Source organism: Hirundo rustica, chromosome 2, assembly GCF_015227805.2.
Source record: "Hirundo rustica isolate bHirRus1 chromosome 2, bHirRus1.pri.v3, whole genome shotgun sequence".
Taxonomy (NCBI): Eukaryota; Metazoa; Chordata; class Aves; order Passeriformes; family Hirundinidae; genus Hirundo; species Hirundo rustica.
Genome location: NC_053451.1, coordinates 14,339,866 through 14,362,662, shown reverse-complemented (window position 1 = coordinate 14,362,662; position 22,797 = coordinate 14,339,866). Strand labels below are relative to the sequence as shown.

General features: G+C 38.6%; 1 protein-coding gene across 7 annotated transcripts in view; it reads left to right on the top strand.

Annotated features, from left to right (window-relative positions):
• The window catches only part of ROBO1 (roundabout guidance receptor 1), a 698,550-nt gene extending 676,232 nt beyond the window's left edge, over window positions 1–22,318 (top strand). For all 7 annotated transcript variants that reach the window (XM_040054708.2, XM_058419158.1, XM_058419153.1 and 4 more), the window contains 7 exons: window positions 1,825–1,969; window positions 2,277–2,528; window positions 6,343–6,752; window positions 8,534–8,686; window positions 17,532–17,840; window positions 19,830–20,029; window positions 20,638–22,318. In XM_040054708.2, coding sequence (XP_039910642.1) covers window positions 1,825–1,969; window positions 2,277–2,528; window positions 6,343–6,752; window positions 8,534–8,686; window positions 17,532–17,840; window positions 19,830–20,029; window positions 20,638–20,652 — 1,484 coding nt within the window. In that variant the 3' untranslated portion in view covers window positions 20,653–22,318. The remainder of the gene's footprint in view (window positions 1–1,824; window positions 1,970–2,276; window positions 2,529–6,342; window positions 6,753–8,533; window positions 8,687–17,531; window positions 17,841–19,829; window positions 20,030–20,637) is intronic.
• Window positions 22,319–22,797: the final 479 nt, after the last annotated feature.

The following is a 22,797-nucleotide window of genomic DNA, read 5'->3' as shown; positions in this document are numbered from 1 at the left end:
ACTACACATTGGCTTGGTTTGGGTCTTTACTGTAAGGGCATAATAAATGTAATAAACAATGCCATCAGGCTGTGTTTATTTACATCAAACCAATTCCAGGTTATGGTCACAGTCATGAATGCCCTGAATTTTACTTCTACTAATCAAGATGCAAAATTCTCCCATTCTCTTCTGCTGTTGCCTTTGATTGTCCAGTTGCCTTAATCCCAGCCTGTGCTTTGTTCTGACCGAGGTGCAGCAGAGACATAAATATGTTGGTGAGCCCTGCTGTGCCTCTGGATGACCTGAATTCTCAGTGACTGGGATGAGATAAGCACAGCTCCCAATTCGCCCAGCTGCTCCACAGTGTTATTCTGGGAGACAGCCTTTTGCCCATTCCCAGGTCTAAAAGATCAGGATGTGGTGCTGAGCCTGTGCTCAGTGATGTTTAGACTTGACATTCAGCATGAAACATCTCCGGGGTATGAACCATGCAAATTAAAAATGAGAGGGTGGTGTTCTCCATGCCCATACCTATTAAGTTTATTCATAACTCTAAAAATTTATAGTCCTATGCCAAGGACTCCAGCAGGAATGAAGAAAGGTGACCAAAGTAATAAATTAGTTGTGTTGAACCATGTATATATCATGGTGCTTCAGATACAGAATGCAGGTCGCCTTGGGATAGTTAGTGTCTTGCTTGACATACTGAGATACCACAGAAACAGCTGTACATAGCAAAAACAGGTGTATCTGGCAGCTAACGTGGGACAATAATAATCAGAACTACTGTCACTAAGAGTGGAAAATCTGAGACAGCAGAAGCGAAAAAAACAACCTTCCTAAATCTCACTACAATATGTTTAATTATGTATATAACGCTTTACTGTGATAATGTAAAGTTGTGCCTCAGTTGAAGAGAGAAATGTGAAGGATTCTAAAACATACTCAAAACTTCAGTGACTTTGTTTACATAAAAGGAGTTTATCTATAATAAAGGCATAACAATAGCAAAGAAGGATTAAAATGTATCTATACCAAGGAACAATGGTTGAGCAAGTTCTCATCATAGCCATGTCCAAACTTGAAATTTTAGACCAGCCAAATAATTGGTCTTATTCAAAGTTATTTGAACAGTTAAAGCTGCATTGCTTTGTTATGAGCTGTAATTTTCCAGTAATAGTAGTTGAAAACATTTGTGAAGTACTTCATCGATCTTTATTTTTTTTTCTGTTATTTTAGTTCTTCCAGCAATTATTTTCAACTGCACCTGCCATTTAGACTAAAAGTAGTAATTTCATTGTGCCTAAAATGTTTCCGTGGACAAGTACAAATTACCTATATTCAGTGACTTAATGCAACAGTAGAACTTTAATAGATCATATCTGTATCATATTGTATTTTAGGTTCTGGCAATTAAATAGGATAAAGGCACTTCAGAAAATATGTCTACAGCTCATTTGTTTTAGATGATAATCTTTAATGTAATTAACAGAAGTAGGAAGCTCAGTCTTAATGACATCGCTTGTAAAATTCATTTACGGTTTTATCGCATTTTGACTGTTTATTAAAAAAATTAAAGATTTAAATCCCATGTGTTTTTTTCCTATGCTGTTTTCTGTTTAAATTCAGTCACTTAAAATGCAGATCAATTCTACAAAGAAGCTATAAGCACAAACTAGTGTATAAAGGAGGAATGCCAATTTGCTCCAAACTGAGCAAAACAGTAAATTCTCAAAGAATGCAAGATCATCAGGGAAGGGACTATAATTGTTTTGGTTTTCATAGCTAGTGCCAAGGAGAGACTTCGAAGCATTACAAATATGTGCTGCTTTTTATTCCCAGGGAGTCAAGGGCACAAGAAGGGTGCTCGGACCCCAAAGGCTCCCAAGCAAGCTGGCATGAACTGGGCAGATCTTCTCCCACCCCCTCCAGCACATCCACCTCCCCACAGCAACAGCGAAGATTACAGTCTTTCAGTGGATGAAAGGTAAGAAAGAGGAAGACATTGTCCACCTCCCGCTTTAATCACTAGATAATTGAAGTGTGATTTGCCCTCCGAGCTGGCAGTGAGACCTTCCTCCAGCACTGTTCTGGTGCTGCTCCTCGAGCTGTAGCGTGGCAATTTGGAGAGCACTTAGTGTCGGTGCTGTGCATCCACTCAGCACATCCTTACTGAGCTGTTCTCGAGAGCACGGAGAACAATGGTTTGTTTCTGGGCTATTAATACATGTATCAGATATGCTAATTACACAGTACAAATTTAAGTCCTTATTTTCTTAAAAAATTAATTTTAGCTATGACCAAGAAATTCCTTGTCCCGTGCCACCTGCAAGGATGTATCTGCAGCAGGATGAGCTAGAGGAAGAGGAAGAAGATGAGCGAGGTCCTACTCCACCTGTCCGAGGAGCAGCTTCCTCTCCAGCCGCTGTCTCCTATAGCCATCAGTCAACTGCCACTCTCACCCCCTCTCCCCAGGAAGAACTCCAGCCCATGTTACAGGACTGTCAGGAGGATCTGGGACACACACAACACCAACCTGACCGGAGGTGTGTGAATGCAAATGTAGCGAGAGAGATGTGACAGCAGTCATCCGAGCGAGCCCCGCTGAAAATTCCTGTTGAATTTAGTGAGGCCAACAATTTCCCCATTATTCTGTTGCTATTTAACTTCTAATCCAGGATGCTAGAACTATTTTAACCTAAGAAATAGGTAATTAAGTTGCTTTATTATTGTACCGTGGGAAGAAATGCAGTATATCACTTTAGGGTACGTGCGATGCTGACATAAGTTAAATTCACAGTCATCAGGTTATTAAAGTGGTATCGTTAACACAGCTTACCATATAATTACAGTTCCATTGTTTCCAATAGATTTACTGCATTATTACCATAAAATAGCATGCATTATTTCACAGTAACTGTGCAATTAACTTGTCACCAATATGTATGAATATATATAAATATATAATTTATATAACCTATAGATTTTCCTCCTCTCGTAAATCCTAATACAGGAAATTACTGCTTGCAACATTTTCTTACCGTTTCTATCTAACCTTATTTAAAGGAATGACCAACATTAATAAAGACAGATATTTGCTACAGGGAAATTTTGTTTCTTCTCTGAGTTGCTTTTACAACTGTTTTGCATATGAACTCTCACAGCTTCTCTGCCATAAAACAGTGAATTCTGAATGAACCCTTTTATGTATGACGCTTACATCTCTTGGCTTTTGTTAAGAAGGCTTAGCTTTTCTATCCCAAATGATGGGCTTTTATTATCTTTTTCCTCCAGTGGTTTGCACATATTGTTTATTGCCACAAATATATAAACTTACCTGCAGCATTCTGTGTAGAATTTCTACCTTTAGCAAAATGCAAGCCTTTTACAATGATATTTATATGATTTTTCTGAGTAGACTGTAGAACCTTGATTTTTCAACATAACTTACTGGATATTTATACATGTATTTTCCAGAATGTTTTTTAAAAGTTAGGTCATCCTTATGCTTCCCATTTTTAAAGCAGGCAATAGTTATGCATCTTTTTTTAGAGGGACCTATATCTTCTTTTACTTTAGCTTCCCCCCTGCCTTTTCTGCCTTGGTTTTGTTTCCTTTAGTCTTTATGTTAATTAACACTTGTACTGTGTATCTTTTCCACCTTTCCTCATTTTTCCTTTCCTCTTCCTTATCTTCCCGTGTGTTTAAAATCACTTTTTTTTCATTAATGGATGGCTAATTTCCATTGGCCCTGGTGTGCTGGTCCACAGAAGTGTTCATTTTAATCACTTACATTTTCTGGGTTATTTCAGAGGTAAAACTAGGTGGACACAGATGAAAAGGGGAAAAGCTTTGACGTGACCAATCGTCATGAGTGACTTTCCAGAATCTCTTTGGTTTTCTGGAGATTGGGACATGTGTTCTGGCATACAGAATGGAGCAGACACAGAAACAGATGTATACAAATATGCAAAACCAGCCAGCAACTGCCTGGAAAGTAGAAAGTTTGCTCAACACAAAGATTCCTGGCTGGTCACCATCAATGCCATCAAAAAATAGTGGCAGAAGGAGCTGGAAGGATGCTCCAATTTAAGCTCCTAGGGCATACAACTTGCTCTTTTTGTGGACTGAAAAAATAAAATGTATATATATTTTGTCCCTCCTACAATAGTGATGTCTAGCTTTGCTGAAAGTCTTAGAATTTGTTACTAATTCCGTATTTTCCATCTTACTTTTTCAGAAAAGTTGTTTATTTTCTTTTTGCTGCATCCATCCCATCAGTTTAAAAATAGTCATACAATTCTATTTATTTGACTTGTAAGGCTTGGCTGGGTACCTGTTCCATCCTCTGGTGTCAGTATGACCCAGGGCTGCTGTTGAGGAATTGGGTGTCCTGTGCTCAACAGCTGAAACCCGGGGTCCTGTTTCAAATGTGGTGTGGCAACACTTCCAAACTAAGAATACATTCCAAGTGGTGCCTTTCCACATTGATTTGGGGTGTTTTGTAAATGGTGGGTATATAGTAAAAATAATGCCTGAAATGCTCTTTGTCATAGTTTTTGTTAGCTTTACTCATAATTCTGCTGAGTATTATTTTGTTTGCTGGTGAGAACCAGGCATCTAGAATAGGATTCTGGTGGTGATGGTGTACTGTAATTTTTCTCTGTCTGGTGAGCTTGCTGGAAATACACTAAACTGAAATAAAAACCTGTGCTCTGGAAGAGTCAAAAAGGAGAGAAAAAAACTAAAGATTTAGTGGGACAGCAGGTGATCTCAGTGTTAAACCCAGAGCTGAGATAGGAGACAATGTCACTGTTAAAGTGAGAACCTGTATCAGATAAAGGGAAAGAAGTATTGTTGATTCTGTATGCCCGTGAACCAGCTGCTCTCAATTAGCCTAAATCCCTAAAGGTTGGCAGCCAAACTATGTTTTCAAGAACCCTAACATATTTTGTAATCAGTTACCTGTCTTCTAATACCAAAACCTAGAGAATAGACAAATATATCACAGGGACATTTGTCACAAGAGCTTTAAATGAAGGGAGTAAGACTTTATTGGGCAAGGTCTCTGGTCAAAGCAAGTACAGACTCCAGGCAGCAACAGCTTCTGGGATTTGGGCATGCTGTCATAAAATGATTATTGGATATTTATCCCTAACTATTCTTCATTCATTCTTCATTCATTCACAGCAAGTGAAAAACAGTGATGATGTAGTCCAAGGAGGATCCAATTTGCTCTTGCTATAGAGCATTAGGTCTTTCCTTGCTAGGATTTCTTTCCAAAATTAAAGTATTTATTTATTCCCATTTATTAAAATAAAATAAAAAACAACAGGGAAAATAAAAAAAAACAGCAAAAAAGCAAAAAAGAAAAAAAAAAAAAAAAAGCAACCAAAATTTCATATCACTCACACAAAAGACTCAATTTAACCATGAGAGTCATCATTTCTCAATGAGATAGTAAGAGGGCAAAGTTGACAAAGGAAAATTACTTTGAGATTTTTTCAAAGCAGACTGCAGTAGAAATTCCTGGTGAGCACAGCCAACAGGAGAACCATTACTGCAGAGAGTGTGCTTTCCTGCCAGACAAATGGCAGTTTGAGCGTGTCTGTGGTCCCGTGAAAAGCTGTTGCTACCTGGAACTTCTGAGTGAAGTATTAACTAATCTTGAACATTGATTGTATACTTTGCCTCCTTAGATACCATTACTGACAAATTAAGATCAAAATTATCTTATATATAATATATATAATAACCTATACATCTTGGTACCCCTAAGGCTTAGAACTAACATTATGGTAGAAAATTCTTTTATTTCATCACCTAGATCAATTTTAGAAATAATAAGATTGCAGTCTCTCTTTTCATATCTTTCTGAATCACCGGGGTGGGTGGAGGGAAGGTAACGTTAACGGAGCAATCTATTTGGATAGATGCATCTGTTAGCATTGATAGTTCTAAGTTATATGTTTACAGTTATTTCTTTTGCTTATACTCTCAAGGGTGCACAAATAATTTTTTCAGTAGCCACATGATCTGTAACCAACTCTTTGCTTAGCTCTACGTGTGTTATTTAGGGAAAAGGAACAGCTTTATCATTAAACTCAGTGATACAGGAACCGTATTAAAAAAATCAGATTTCTTTGTGATAGATTTCAGGCTATGTAGCTGTCAGTTCTGATTTACAGGAAAAGTATAAACTAAAAAAACAAACCTGAGCCTTTCAGATATAAATTAGGTTGATTTAAAAAGGCAGGCCAAGCTTGCTGGGAAATAAAAAAAACTATTTTCATCAATCTGCTGTTTCCCTTGACTTCGTTATGTGATTTCAATTCTTCTCACCCTTGTGTTTTTACGCAGACGTCAACCTGTGAGTCCTCCACCCCCTCCAAGGCCCATCTCCCCACCACACACCTACGGATACATCTCAGGGCCCTTGGTCTCTGACATGGATACTGACGCCCCGGAAGAGGAGGAGGATGAGGCAGATATGGAGGTTGCCAAGATGCAGAACAGGAGGCTCCTTTTGCGTGGCCTGGAGCAGACCCCTGCCTCCAGCGTTGGGGATTTGGAGAGCTCTGTGACAGGGTCCATGATCAATGGCTGGGGCTCAGCCTCTGAAGAAGACAACATCTCCAGCGGGCGCTCCAGCGTGAGCTCCTCTGACGGATCGTTTTTCACCGACGCCGATTTTGCACAGGCTGTCGCAGCAGCTGCGGAGTACGCCGGGCTCAAGGTGGCCAGACGGCAAATGCACGAGGCAGCGGGAGGTGAGTTGTCCTCTGCTCCGTGGGAGAAACAAAAAAGTGGCCACTGTGAAATGAATCCGTCCACAGGCGCTGTCTGAACTCCTGTTCTTGGGGTGTTTAGAAGTCAGGAAGAGGCAGAAAAGGAATTTTGGAGAAACAGTCCAAATAAATTGCTTTTCTACAGTTTTGTCCAGAAGTGGTTCCTAGTTCCTTGGTCTCACTGATCATGGACAGACATCAACCCTGCAAGTGGATTTACACTCAGAACTGAAGGAGAGGGGAGAAAAAAAAGATTATAAAAGTCTGTCTTTTCCCAGTATAAGGCTCCCAGTCTCTTCAGTCACTCTTCAAGAGAATATTTAATCCCTCTCTATTGAAATATCCAAATAAATAGTAGACCTTAACAGTCGTATTTTCCCTGGATTTTTTTTTTGTTTTTTTTGTTGTGGGTTTTTTTTTTTTGTTTTGTTTTGTTTTGTTTTGTTTTGTTTTGTTTTGTTTTGTTTTGTTGGTTTTTTTTTGTTTGGAGGAATTCTGTTCAGGCTTTTACTGTTATATTATTGGGATAAACTGGCTCTGTGTTGGTTTCATATTTTGATAGCTGTTATGAGTTGCATTTTAAATTATAGATCATGCATATGCAGCAGGGCCCTATGCATATGTTTGTGTTTTCACTTTCCCTTTCTCCTGGAACACCATCAAACATATAAAACATGATATTTGAAATATTTCATTTTTTACAACATACTGGATACTAGTAGCACTGGATGTATACAGGTAATCAATAACCTTACTTGGCCAAACAGATATTGTTATATTTCATCTAAAAATAAGAATACAGCAGGCCGGTTTCAGGGATGCAGGTTTCAGGCAGTTCCAAGAATGTTTTGACAATCAGTCCTCTTAAACTGCCAGACCTGGAGAAGAGGTACTCTGTCATAACTGTGTCCACCCTGACTCCACAGATTTTCAACCTTCCTCCCACTTCTGACATCCTCTCCCAGTTAACAGTCCTTTGTTTCATTTCAACACAGCTGTTCATCATGAGGAATGAGAGGGGAGATAATTTAGTAATTCTGGATGAAATCCTGACCGATTGAAGTAGGTGGCAAAACTCCCATTTGTACCCACGGGGCCAGGATTTTATCCATTTTGTACAAATAAATTCCTATAAATATGTGTAGAGATTTATATATTTAGAACAGGTCTTTTTCCATCCAGTTGCTAATATTTTTGCAACAGTTAGGTTCATGTTATGCAATGATTTTTATATATTGGTATAAAAATATGACACTTCTTATCTGCAAATAGCCTGTGATAAAATGCCAGCCATCCAGCCTTGATGCATTCCTGAAAATTTACTCAAAGTGGCAGAGGGGACTTCTGTACCCGAGACCTGCTGGTCACTTGCTCTGCTTATGGCAGGGATAAACATCGTGTGGCCCAAGCTGGGGGAGGGGAAACCTGAAAGGGAAACTTTCTGCTCTTTCCAGAAACTGGCTGGGTGGGAATCCTGCTTGTGTTTGCCTGCTGATGGATTTCGCGCTCCTGGAGCAGGAGCTACCAGCTACCAAGCAGCTGGATAATTTCTGTGCAACCAAGCCAGCCTTGCCTAATGATAGGATAGCAAATGCTTCAATTTAGCTACAGCTCGTTCTAAAACTGGATGAGCTTAACTATTGTTCCAACAGTGTATTTTTAGGTTTTGCAAAGCTAGAGCGTTCTGATGTGAAAATAGAAAGTATGAAAAGTCTCATTTTAGGTAATAAAAATAATTGCTATTATTCTGTAACCATTTGCAGGCCGCAGACATTTTCATGCATCACACTGTCCCAGACCCACCAGCCCTGTATCCACCGACAGCAACATGAGCGCTGTTGTGATACAGAAGGTCCGACCTGCCAAAAAGCAAAAGCACCAGCCAGGACATCTGCGCAGAGAAGTCTACACAGATGGTGAGTCCACTGAAACGGGTGAAAGCCTCAGTGAACCTTTCTAAATGTGCATTCAGTGCGTGTGCGTGAAATTTTTCTGCAGAGATAATGCCGTGTTTCAGAATTCAGCGATTTGTGTTTCCTGTTGCTAAATACGCTGAACAGCTTAATCATTTTAAATGCCAGAGTTCCTTAATACTGTACATCGATGCTTCCACTCCCGAGCCTTGCACCTGTTTTCTATAGTGTCCTAATCGGCTAATTACTGTCATTATTTAAGAGCCCAGATAGCTTAAATAGTACAGTCATTGAGAATAATGCGTGGTTAGGATTAAAACCTTCGTTCACGTGACTGACTGTTCAAACCTTCAGAATCTGTCTTTTCCTGAAAAAAAAGAACAAAAACAAAAAAACAATTCACCATTCAAATGGTGGACAGCACAAATCCTGACCACAGCATTGTTGCAAGCGGTTACTTTGTGAGTGAAAGCAAAATCTAATCATCTTCTCTCGTGCCTTCACACACAATATCAACTCTTGCTGAAAAGGTAGTGCTTGTATTCTCTTGGGGGTGTAGGATGATAATGCAAACATTGTGATGTTGTCTAGAGAGAGCCTTTAATGAAAATGCCTCAGGTGGTGCAGCTTTTATTAAAGCACTGCCTTCCAGTTGTATAAAACAATCCATGGGCTTTGTTGGAAATTCATGTAAGATAAATTCCCCAAGACTTAACCCATCTTGTCAAGTTTGCTGAATTTGCTAACAGGAGGGAGATGTGGGGGAAGGGGAGGGGAGGGAAGGGAAGGGAAGGGAAAAGGAAAGAAGGGCAGAGCTCCCCACCTCCTGCTTCTCTGCAACAACAATCTGATTAAGACTTTCATTATCAGCCTGAAATTTTTCAAAGAGGGGCATCATTTTCCATTATCATATGAAAGGCTAATATTATAGATCCTTATCCAGGGTTACAAGAAGGGAGTTTTGAACCACTTCTCCCTGTGATTCCTGCCACTTGACGAAAAAATTTAATACAAAGCTCAAAGCACGATGAGCAGAAGTAATTTAGCAATGAGTGGTTGTCCGTGCTATTATCTGTACTTTATTCCAAGTATTTTCTCTCAGTAGCATCTATCTGATATTAGGCTGCGTTAAATGCTGGCATGACACAGTGCACCTGGGCCTCTTGGCTGGTGCCCAGGCTTCTTCTGTCAGCAAAACTGAGCTGTTGGAATATTTTCTGATTTCAAGAGGTTATTACAGTGGTTCTGTGCATGTTTGCTTCTGTGAAAGGACAACACAAGGTGTAAATCCCAAAACTGTACCAGAAACGTTTATGAGACTCTTGTAATGCCGTTTCACAGGATTTTATTGACATTTTATCAGCTTTTATTCTCTTGAAGAGAATGTTCTTAACTGAGTAATTGGCAGAGCATCAAGCCACAATACAAACACAGTAGCTAGGACATCAAAAATAAATAAATAAAGGTGTTTTATGTGGCTATTTGCTTCTAACATGGGGATAAATAAGAGATGGGCCTGTGTTTGATGACAGATTTTTGTGAAAGCAGTTATACACAGTTAAATCATAGAGCCATTGTCATCACATATTGCAATATAGATTTGACAATCATGATCAATATTTGTTTTGTGTTATATAGCACCTGCTTGCTTCAGCATATTTTCTAATTAGGTAAGAATTTCCACTAACCTCTTCATAGGGCAATACAGTGTGGTCATTCAGGGAATAGCAAATTATGGCTTTAGATCCTACAGATCTAATAAAATCCAGTTCAAAGGTTGAAGGACTTGTTTGGTTTTGATATTTTTTTAAATTATTATTTTTTCCCCTCAGTCTATTTGCATAAGCGTATTTGGAACCTTACTGTAGATTCTAACACTATTCACTTTAATAGCCACATCTAGTATATTGTGATCTTTTAGAATTATTAGCTATAAAATAACACATAGAAATTGTTTTCCTTAGGTGGACAAAAGTGTTATGGATGCATGAATGAAACATTTAAGCACAACTGACCTTTCTAAGATATACTTAGGTTTTTATACTGGCTTGATGACTATTATTTATATTTTTTTATAAAGGAGTGCCTGATACAGAGTTGGTGGGTTTTTTTCCTCATAATGAGTGAACATATATATGTTTTAGTAGTAGAGGAATAAAAAGCAGAAGCATTCAATAAATACTAAAAAGAGAAAAAGATAGTCCTTCATTACTTTTTCAGCCTCTAAAATGGAATTTTAAAGAATTGTATATAAAGAATTTTCTACTGTTTCCAGATTGAATTAGTACTTGCTGATACTCATATGAAGTACAAGTGTAATGAAGAATTTAAATGATTAGTTGACAGGAAGGATATATAAATAAAGATTTTCATGAATAGCTGAAAATGCCAGGAGTGTTATCAACAGCAATATATACCTCTTTAAAAAAATCTCTATTTTATTTTCTTCATACAGACAAATCTGTGAAACAGGTTGGTATTTCTGAAGGTATGTTTGTCACTAATGTAGCAATAAATTTGCTATTTTTAAATAGAGTGCTCTCTGATCTACTCTGCATTGTCCAAGTAGTAAAAATTTTGTATTTTCTGTGAGCATTAGTTAAGTCACTTGCTGCTTGATGTGGGATGGGATTTCAGCTCACTTGTTTTGTTCTTTGACAGTCATCCAGGCAGTGAAATGTTCTTCATATTTGTGGCTAAAAATCTCTGCTCAGTAGGTGGTAAGGATTAAAATGTATGAATTTTTAATTGCTCTTCATCTAGCCTTTTAGGAGAGTTTACTAAGAATGCATTACAAGAACCAACTAGCAGATGCACCCTCCTTCTCAACCTTGACTGACCTACTTACATATTTAATTTAGAAAAACTAAACCTTAAAAGAGTATGTTTGTCTTTTCTAAAAATATATGTGGGAGACTCTCTTCTGAACTGTCTTGAATTGATTTATCAGTTGTTATAAACCCCAGAATTGTAAGCATCTAGATAAAAAGGATAAAAGCAATTTGCCATTGTTCTGATTTGGTAGGTCTTAAAGTAGAAATTATGCCTGTCACAGTTCACATGAGATTTTAAATCCTGATTCTTCTTTAAATCTCTGAGAGAAAATACTAAACAGTTTTGCAACTAACTGGCTGAGACTGTAACTGAGTTATTTAGCTGTGTTACCAATGACATGATGTCAGGGCAGCTGAATTTCTCACAAAAGGCAGTTGAACGTCTGCCAAATATTCCTCGAATTTTCACTTGGAAATGTTAAGCCTTTATGCATGCCAACGCCATTTGTAATTTTGTCTCCCTCTGCCTGTGCAGCACAAAAAAATCTACTCTGTATGAAGCAAATTTTAGCAAGGTACAAAATAAGCAGGAATGCATTTCTCACTCTGCTAAAAATCAGCTTGCTATTGAATTAGAATAATTTTCAGATGCTTGCCCTCTTCTCAGTCCTTACTTCTGAGTCCATTATGAGATATTTTGTAAATACTGAATTCTTTACTTGAGGGAGGTTTTGTGGAGTTAAAATTGTTTTGAAAATTGTGCAAATGTACATAAAAACAAAGAGAAAATAAACAAAACAAAAAAAAAACCAAAAAAACAAACCAACAGGCCACAGCTTTTATGCATCACATTGGGTACTGCTGTATTAATTTGTCCATCCAATTATTGTGTACAGTGTGAGCCATGTTTCTTGAGAGACAAAGCCTAAAAACAACTTCAGTACATTAATATTAGCTCAGATTTTGGTGTGTCTGGAAATCTTAAATGCTGTCTAAGGTTTTTTTTTTCAAGTCAGGAACAATCTTGAGTTTTGCATACCAGCATGAACGTGCAAAAGACTAAAAATTCACTTTGTATCTTAGAGAATGATGGAATGGCCTAGGTTGGAAGGAACCTCAAAGATTACCTGGTTCAAACCCCCCTGCCATGGCCAGGGACATGAGCACTAGACCAGGTTGCTCAGAGCCCCATCCAGCCTTGCCTTGAACACTTCCAGGGGTCTTCTTCAGTATTGCATCAAATCTATAACTCTGCTGTTTTCTTCAGGGTATGACTGAAGAATCTGTAGCTTGATATAGTTTAAAAGAGAAAGTTGCCTAATGATGTCTAATTCCCTCATTGGTCACTACTTAGATTTCATCTTTTTGTTCTTTTTTGTGGTTTCTCCACTGTAGTGTTAAACTGATTTAGCAGAGATTGTTTTTCCTCAATACTGCTTTGCTTATGCCGTGGTTCCTCTGTGTGTTCTCATTTAGAAAATTATTATTTCTCCTTTCCAAAGACACCTATTGAAGTTTTCTCCTATAGGCTGGGCTATGAAATGGTATCCATTAATTGTTTGAGTTACATGGGAAGCAGGGTAACAGTAATATATAGACATGAATGAAACATGTGAGCACAGCTGACCTTTAACAAATACTTCTGAGTTCTTTCTATTGGTTTGATGTTGCTTTGTGATTTATTTTTTATTCCTTACAATGGAAGCTTCCATTTTGCTTTTAATAAGAAGTGTGCCAGTTTGTGCTCGAGGAGGCAGATTGAATCTGGATTTTTTTCTGTGATCTGAGCTGTTAAAATAAATACCACAGGGGTGTAATAGTGTTGACCTCTGAAAGGGATTTTTTTTTTTCCCCTCTGTTAAGGATTCTTCTCAGTCAGAAGTACTGTGTTATAATGAAGATTTTTATAGTTTCCCTGCAGGTTGCAAAAATGTTCTTGAAAGTGAATATCACTTCTCTTTAGTTATTACTGTACCATAGAGCTGCTGCCAGTTTATGAAACTTTTATAATCAATGCATCTTCCCTTTCCATAGTCAAGATTCAACATCACTGTGTTCATTGTTCTGTGTAGCTGAATAGGATTCTTGAACAAAGTAGTTTGTTCCAAACTGTATTTTATAGCCTACAGGAATGTTCCTTCCCTTCAGTATTCATTCAGCCAGCCAGTGCATTGCCATGCCACATCTGCTGGACACTGGCTCCAAGGGGGGCTGAAAAGGCTGATGTTGGATATCTACACTCCCTTTACATCAGCAGGCTCAATAAAGAGCTATTCAGTGCTTTATTATAGAGGAAGTAAGTGGAGCATGTGAGGCACAAAATATTGCATTCTCCTGGTTTCAGCTTGGGTAGAGTTATTTTCTTCTCAGGAGCTGTTACAGTTCTTTGTTTCAGATCAGAATGAGAATGGTGTTGATGATGTTTTTTTACTAAGTCGTGTTTATCCTAAGTCAAAGACTTCATTTTTTTTCTTGTCTTATGCTCTGCTGAGTGAGGAGGTGCACAGAAGAAACTGGGAGGGAGCATAGCTGAGACCAGACTGACCCAAGGGACATGCCACACCTTGGAACATCATGTCCAGTATATAAACTGGGAATTTACCCAAAAGGGCCCATCTCTGTTCAGGAAGGGGGTCTGGCATTGGTCAGTGGGTGATGACCAAATTAGTTGACCAGTGAGTGGTGAGCAATCTCATTGTGCATCACTTGTTTTTTCCATTATTATTATTATTATTATTATTATTATTATGTTATTATTATTGTTATTACCATTATTTTACTTTTACTAGTATTTTACTAGTATTATTTTACTTTTATTTTCAATTTTTTAACTGTTCTTAGCTCAACATACAAGTTTTACTTTTATTCTCCTCCCTATTCCACTGGGGTGAGAGAAGAGAAGTGGAAGGTTGAGAGAGTGCTTTTTGTTGCTCAAAACGCACTCCAAAGGGTTGAGATAAGGACAAATCCAACCAGAGTGTGTTAAAAGAAAAGCATCTGTGGCTCCAGAAGCCTACAATTCTGAGTTTGAGTATTTTCATCCACTTCTGAATCAGTATCTTCTTCCAAGGGAAGTTTTCCTCAAGAAGAAAAGTATTGTTGAAATCTCCAAAGGCTAATTTGGAGTTTGTCTTATTTTTTAAACCTTGTCCAAGATCTGTAATTGCTAACTGTTCTGTGAGGGATGGGGTACATCTTCAGCCTTCCTTTGGAAGAAGAGTTCATGTGCTTAATAAGCTTTAGTCTGGATTGACATGGTCTTATGCATTGGGCTTTCAAGGAACATACTACACACTACTCTGAGGTCTCAGGCAGACTTCACAATAATTTTCACAATTACTGAGTTGTAAGAGGTTATATGCTTCTTCAGAATAGCACTTTCTGCAGCAAGTATTGACTCTTATGATCACATGGCTGTGGATCTTCATGATCCAGAAATTCAAATTTGCATCTCCAGGGCTGGGCAGCCCTGTGAAAGTGGTTTGGTGTGCTCTTTGGTAGCAGGACCTCACGGAACATTTTTAGAAGAGGTAGTCTGAGTGCTACTCTGACGGCTGGAATTACAGACTTTCCCTGCTGAGGCTGAGTACTGAACAGAGGTTACCTCTTTAAACCATGTTAATGCAACATAAGTGATTCTGTGCTTTCTTGCCCAGTATGTTGTAAGGCTTGGTGCTGTGACCACTTCCCTGCGTGGCTGTTCCAGTGTGCAGCCACTCTCTGGGCAAAGAACTTTTTCCTGATATCCAATCGAAACCTCCTCTTCATTTTGATTCAGCCACTTACTTTATCCAAGCTTACATTATGCCATTTTAGGCTTTGAAAATTACAGTCCTTTTTCTTAAAAGATACCTGTAAACAGTGAGTGTTAAGCAGATACTCAAAATTAAGTCTCAATAATCAATTGGTTACCTTCAGCTGTTCTCCAAAACTGCTAAAATTCAACAAACAAACTACCCTGACGTGATGTTTTGTTTGTTTGCTTTGTATGTTTGTTGTGGGGTTTTTTTTTCACCAAGACAGTGGAGTTTGTGGCAGTCTCTCTCTCAGAGCCCTGGCTCCATTTTTGCCTTGGCTAGCTTGAGAGACAAACCACAGCTGCAAGGATTTCTCCTCAGGGACCCAAAGATCCCAGAGCTGCTGTGAACTTTTTCCTTTGGAGAGAGCAGGCACCCGCTGATGACAAAGGAAGGGTCTGCACTTGAACCGGGGGGAATCAGGGCTTTATTCACTCTTTCTCCAGTGGCTCTGCCCCTGCAGGGTCAGGAGCCCGGTCCCTGTCCCCCAGCCAGGAGAGCGATCCATGTGCTTTTCTGGCGTTTATCCAGGGGACGGGCTAGAGGTGAGGACAATCTACCAATCAGGGATAAGGTGGGAGTGGAACAGAGTTGGATTACGTTCCAGTGTGGGAGAATGGGCAGGGAAAAGGGGCAGGGACAAACCTCAGGATGATACATTTTCCAGGGGAACAGGGGGGTACAGAAGAAACCATTACAAAACCCAATATAAAAATGAAATACAATATAAACCCAAATAAAACAACAACAGGAGTTATTACAACAGGATATAATTTGCTGAAGTATGTCCGACTTTATGAACCATGCTTTTTGATATCTTTCTCCTTCCTCATCATTCCAGTCCAGCCAATTGATAAAATTTGCAGTCTTGTTTTAGACAGATTGAGAAAAATTCCAAGATATGTCACCAAGTGAATGTGGTGGATGGTTCCCAGTAAGTTTACACAAACCACTGAATTCTGCATTGCTTCATATTTCCACAGGGCTGGATCAAGTCAATTGTGTTTTGTGTCACTGAAAAACCTCTCAAAAATGTCTGGCATCTGCCATATCTGAACTTATATGTAAATATTAGATACCTACCTTTTCTTACTCACGAGTACTACCTTTATTTTTGCCACAATTTAGGTAAATTTCAGTTGAAACATTCTGAGAATTAGCGGTATATATAGTGATAGTGTTTGAAAAACACAGCTGCTCCAGAAATGCATACTATTACAGCATGCTGAAGTTACAATTTTTAATAGTGCAGGGTTTTTTCCTAGCAATTTCACTTGAGAATATTAACCTCATCTCACTTCTTTTTTAACCTGTTGTTCTCTTATATCCATCTGAATTATATTCACTGTGCCTATAGCTTTATGGTGAACTGCTTTTGTATTGCTACTTCCTTGGTTGACTCCTATATTTTTTTCCTCATATTTATATTCCACAGAGCACTGTTGTATCCTGATGAACATTTTACAGATTCAAGTTTTATGTCCTAATGCAAGAATAGAAAAATAAAATGAAGTAAATTATGTGTGTGCTTTAAAAATATTATTTTAAAATACTCAGAATTTTAGAACCCCTTAAGCTGTGCTAATTTAAAGAGACAAATTCAGAAGGCTTTGTGTGTCTTTTCTTCTTTTATTGTGGTTTTTTTTTTTCTGATAACTTATTACTTCATTGACTGATTGTGCTTTTTTTTTTTAATATGTCATGACATAGCCATCAGACATCAAGAATATATGTGTTATTTTAACCTTCTGTTTTAAAAGAAGACTGCAATCATGCATATAGTTTCTCTTATAGTATGTCAGCACTGCATCTATGTTCTTACATCCCAGCCTGTCTGCTTTAATGCTCACTACACTGAAGAGCTTGAGCGATTGCAGCACAAGCTGCTCTGTTCTTGAACGGACTTAGCAAACAATTACAAATATCAGGAAGGATATGTTATTATCCTTAAGTCTTTGTTGATATCCCTAATTGATGTGATAATATCCAAGTGCCTGAAGTTTATTGTTGTTTTTGGCAATGGTTTTTAAGAAAATATTGTGATTTGAGAAGGCAGGGAGAGGTCGTCCTTTGTGTTTTTAAAGCTCAAGCTTTTGGAAAAATACCCATCAGCCGTTTTAACAGTAAGATAATACTTTTTGGGGTGGAGAGAGAAGGGCAGAGGGGGGGCGGAAGGTAAACAAGAGTGTCTGTTTCTTCAGTTCAAGTCAAATATTATTTCTTCATTTCACCAGCACATGATGTCATGGTAATTACTCTTCTCTCTCAACCCCACAGATCTGCCCCCCCCTCCTGTGCCCCCTCCAGCCATTAAGTCCCCGACGGCACAGTCCAAGTCACAGCTGGAGGTGCGGCCGGTGATGCTGCCCAAACTCGCCTCCATGGACACCAGGACGGACAGATCCGCAGACAGGAAGGGCGTGAGCTACAAGGGCAGGGACGGGGCGGAGGGCAGGCAGCATCCCGATGTGCGGACGGGCTCGGGGGAGCGCAGAGAGCCCCTGGAGCAGCAAAACGATGGCAAACCGCGAGCGAGCAAAGCACCAAAACGAGACGGCGCACCAGCAAAAAGTCATCTTCTCCAAGGTCATTCTGCCTGCTCGGGGCTTGCTGGAGTGCTGGGTGTTGGGCACTGGGAACTCTGCAGGCTGGTGATGTTAAATTAGAGCTGCCAAATTGGCACCTTTTATCATAACTGTAGTGTTGATATGGGGCACCTGTGTCTTGGTTTGGAAAGAGAGGTGTCTGCCAGGGAAAGCTGGAGCTTCTCTTGGAATGGAGAATGTAAACTCACTCCCTCCCTCCAAATTATTAAAATTTTACAATTAAAGGGCTTTCAGGCAAAGATATGGGAACAGGAATAACAGTTCTTTACTAGGAATATTAAAAAAAATAAATGTAGTACCAAAAAAAAAATACATCAAGCAAACAAAAAAACGCTAGAAACACTGACAGAGTCAGGGATACAACCTGACACCCTTTTGGTCAGGGTGTTGGTAGCAGTCCAAATAAGTCCTCCTGGAGTGACAAGTGTGGATCTGCTGAAGCAGAGATGATCCTATAGAAGGGTCCAGTGGTGGCGAGATTGGTCCAATCTTCCTCTGGGAATCCAGTGGAGACCAGGCTGTCCCAGTGTTCTGAATCCCAGGTTTTATCCAGGTAGGAATGCTTGGCTCTTCCTGCTGGGTGGAGCGTCTCCCAATGGGATGATGCAATTTTATCAGTCATGTGGTGAGCCTTAATGACCCATTAACAGAAGTTATCCCCCCCTGAAGGGAGGATGGGTTTTGGAAGAGATAAGGAACACTGTCCCACCTGGTTTCAACAGCTGCCCCATTATCAGAAGGCACCCGCCCCATCCACCATGGAGTTAGGAGGAATGGGTTATACAAGAAATAAAGAAAAACACCTCTCCAACCGGTTTCAACAGATGGCAAATAGAATACATACTTTTGGTTACATATAGCAACCCGAGACACACTGCAGGATCTTGTTAGGGTAAAACAAGCTTATTACAAGCTTACAAAACATTATTTTTCTGTTTTGTTGCCTTTAGACCCGTCGTGTATTAAAGCTAATGCTGAGGAAATCAAAAATAAATATTCTTTAAGAGTTATAAGGATGTATACCATACACTTGTAGTCTAGTTATATTTAATGCAGCTAAATATAATCTGGTTTATAAGGAGACTGATTGAAGTCAGATAGTAGATCTGTAAATCAGAAACTTAACTTTCCAACCAAAGGATCAGCATTTGGCCCATTTTGCCAATTTGTAGAGCACAAAAAGGCCAGAATGATACCTGGTCCCATTTCAAGGGTAAGAAAGCCCTAGTAGTTGTGGATTAATTATATATACTAAATCACATAGCATTATATGAACCAGACCTGATCGAAGAAATCTCTTCTATACAGAAAGTAGTAAGTTTACTAATTAATGAAACATGCCAAGAGTTCACCAACAGCACGGACTGATACAAATGCCTGGTCCTTTCTGCCTACAGGTATTTAGGGATAATGTCAGGGATGTTTGGGTATTAAGCTGATTTAGTGGGCACGTGAATAAAAATTTGATTACAGTGGATTGCTGTAGAGAAAAGTTATTAGAATGCTGCCATAGAGGATGGTGGTGAAATATTAAAGCTTGGCCACTGATTGTGTCTCAAATTCAGCCTGAGAAATTCAGGGTCCAGTATTTAGATGGAATGAGTTCTTTGTATCTATCGTATGTGTATTCTCATTTCCTCCTACTCTGTCATATCGAATATGTACTAAAAGGGGTAGGGTGTTCTTCATTTTCCTGTAGAACATAGACCAAGGATCCTAAATTGAAATTGAAATGGACACTAATCGTGAATTTGTTTTGCTGTAGTGAACATTGCCACGTAAAGACTGTAAATTTCCTTGAGAAAGATTCAATAATGCTGCAATAGAAGCAGCATATTTCATGTTCTTGTCAGGCATCACTTTAAACCTCCTGAGAATCATAAAAAGTAAATCAACTACATGCAGAAATTTTAGGTTCACATTATCTCTGGGCTTTTAAACATACTAACATATGCATTTAATTATACAGAGGACATCCTGCCATATTCCAGACCAACGTTTCCAACATCAAATAATCCTAGAGATCCCAGCTCCTCTAGCTCCATGTCATCAAGAGGGTCGGGAGGCAGACAGAGGGCAGATCAAGCAAATCTAGCTCGAAGGAATGTTGCAGAAATGCAAGTACTGGGAGCCTATGAACAAGGAGAAGAGGAAGAAGAAGAGATGGAGGTAACTGCAGTTGTAATACTGAAGATGACTACAATAAAGCTGTTTTTGGTTTTAGACAGATGCCAGGAAAAAAAACGCTATTGAACTAGAAATATTTCTGTTCAGGAAAATTAGTGCATTTGTCTGTCCATTAATGTTATGCCCAATCCAAGTAAACAAACTAGGAATATGTCAAAACATAAAAAACAAGTCATATATAATAAAATGAAATTGTCATCACCCTAAAATTTATGTAACAGAACTTGCAGAAATACAATATTTTGAAGAGCACTTTACATTACCCAGATTCTTACAAAACTGAAGATAAAGAACTGGAGTATCTAAGAACACCATGACATTGCCTTTCACATCTTTTGACAGTTTATCATTCTAGATTCTATTAGATATTAAGATACAAACTTTTTTCTTTACTTTTTCTGCCAATTGATATTGATTCAATTTAAATACTGATTATAGAAAGGGTGGCCAACATACAGTTGCACTGCTGTGCATAATTTAAAGTAGTAATTATCAATTAAAGGTAGCAAATCTCAAAGAAGTATGTAACACAAATTTTAAATAATAGAGGTTAACATGTAGTAATTTATATCCTCTTTTTTTTAATACAGGAAACAGAAAGCTGAAGACAACGACATGTACTGTAACAGGCTTTTAAAATCTAATCAGAAAAAAAAATAAATCACTTAAGATGCCTCAAGTCTGATGATGTTTGACGCCAGAAATAATGTTCAGTGCAATCAGAGTGTACAATTTTTCCTTTTTCCTCATGCCATCAAAATACTAGTTTTTATTTTACTCTTTCTTTGTAAACCCTCCTGACTAGGAACGGCCCTTGCCTATTCCGTAACGCTGAGTGCATCGCCTTCGCTGCCCGAGGAGGCAGGGAAGCTGCTCTTGGAGGTGCTTGGGCCAGCTGCTGCTCCAGGATTAGAACAGAAGGGAATTCCAGGGCCTGGGATTCCCGGGTTCCTCCCCAGCGAGGCGGTGCTCAGTGTTCTGCCAGTTCACCAGTGAGCCGGTCAATAACACCTCAAGTGGTCAAAGAGGTCCCCAAAGTGAACGTGGTGCAGAACATTCTCGGGTTCTCGGGGTTTCACTGTGGTCTGCAGCCAGTGCAAATGGTACCTTGCAGTTTTAACACAGACTGTGTGTCTTGTGTTCTGCCAGTCTCCTGCTAACCTTTTGCAAGATGATACAGTTTGACAAATTAAAGTAAAATTAATTTGGGATAAGATGGCTCTTATTGTAAATATGTACTCATTTTAAACCCCTGTGGTACTTTGATTTGTCTTTCCATTTTCATCACTACATTAAATACATTCTTATTAAAAATGTCCTTTGGGATAGGCAGGGGGTAAGCCAATGTGATTGCTATTTGCCTAATCGTAGCATGAGCAAGTTTATCTGAAACTTTTTTCTAATTTTCAGCTTCAACACTGCTTATGCAAAGAAAATCAATGGACATTTTTAATAATGATTAGATAATATCATCAACTGCTACTGGCCCAAATCTCAGACCTCTACTTGTGTCCATTCACCTTAAAGAAGAAGTGCCACTTAAAGAAGTTTTGTTTGATCTTGGAAATGAATTTTTTTTGCAATGCACTGCTTTTTTTTTTTTTTTTTTTTTGGTTTTAAAAGCACAATCACTAAACTTTGTTTGTAAACCATTGTAACTATTAACCTTTTTTTGTCTTATTGAAAATGTTAAGCCTTTGTTTGGGATATTTTTCATCTTTTTGTTAATGCTCTATGTTTGTATTTGGAATATTTGAATGATGACAGATGGTAAAGTAACAAAAGTAAATGTGGGCCGTAATCAAAACGCTTCTCACTTTTCCTGGACTTACAGAAAATGACCAATTTTTCTGTGGCCTCTCTCAATATTGGATTATCATTAAAGCTGAAATAGAGGCATTAGTTGCATTGAATTTGCCAAATGATGTCCTCTGTCTGTAGATTTTCTGATCTTTTTTGTAATTATAAAATTTCTCTGTCATTGGTGCTAATGGAAAATTGTGTGTTTGTTTATTGACAGCTATCAGGACTAGCCCCAATGGAAAAAAAAAAAAAAATAAAAAAAAAAAAAGAAAAAAAAAAAAAGTTTTGGTGTTTACCGAGGACTGAAAATTTTCATTTAGCTAATTTTTAAAGAAAGGTTCCATAGAAAGGGTGTGCAGTACTAAAGGAAAAATCCATGTGATTAATGTTTTCATTATGTTCATGTAAGAAACCTCATATTTTAGCCATAATTTTGCATACTGAGGATTCAATAATCAGAAAAGTAATTTTTGTCACATTATTTATTAAAAATGTTCTCAAATACATTATCTTTCCTGCGTAGTTTCTTGTGTTCCCTGAAGCATAATTTTAGGGGCAACTCTGATCTTATTTCTATTGGCAAGAGCCAGGATCAGTTCCAATGAAATCATGCAGCTACAGTAGCGTGAGCAGAGTGGGAGAGGGAGAGCTGGATGCAGCCTAGGATTTTACATAATTACAGTTGATTGCCTTAAAGATCTGATTTTTGGGTGCTTCATGGACTGTGATAATGAAAACTTCTTTCAGCTTGCCAATTTCCAGAGTGAGCTGATGAAGAAAATCTGTACCAACAAAAGCATTCACCTCGGGGGTCAGACACATTAGCCTCAAAGGAAGATCCAAGTAAGTGAAGAGAATGAGTGTTATGAGTCGATGTTTGTTGGGACCTGCACAAATGCAGGTTTCCTTACCTGCCTGCTGTCCTGTGTTGTAGCCATTCTGTGGTT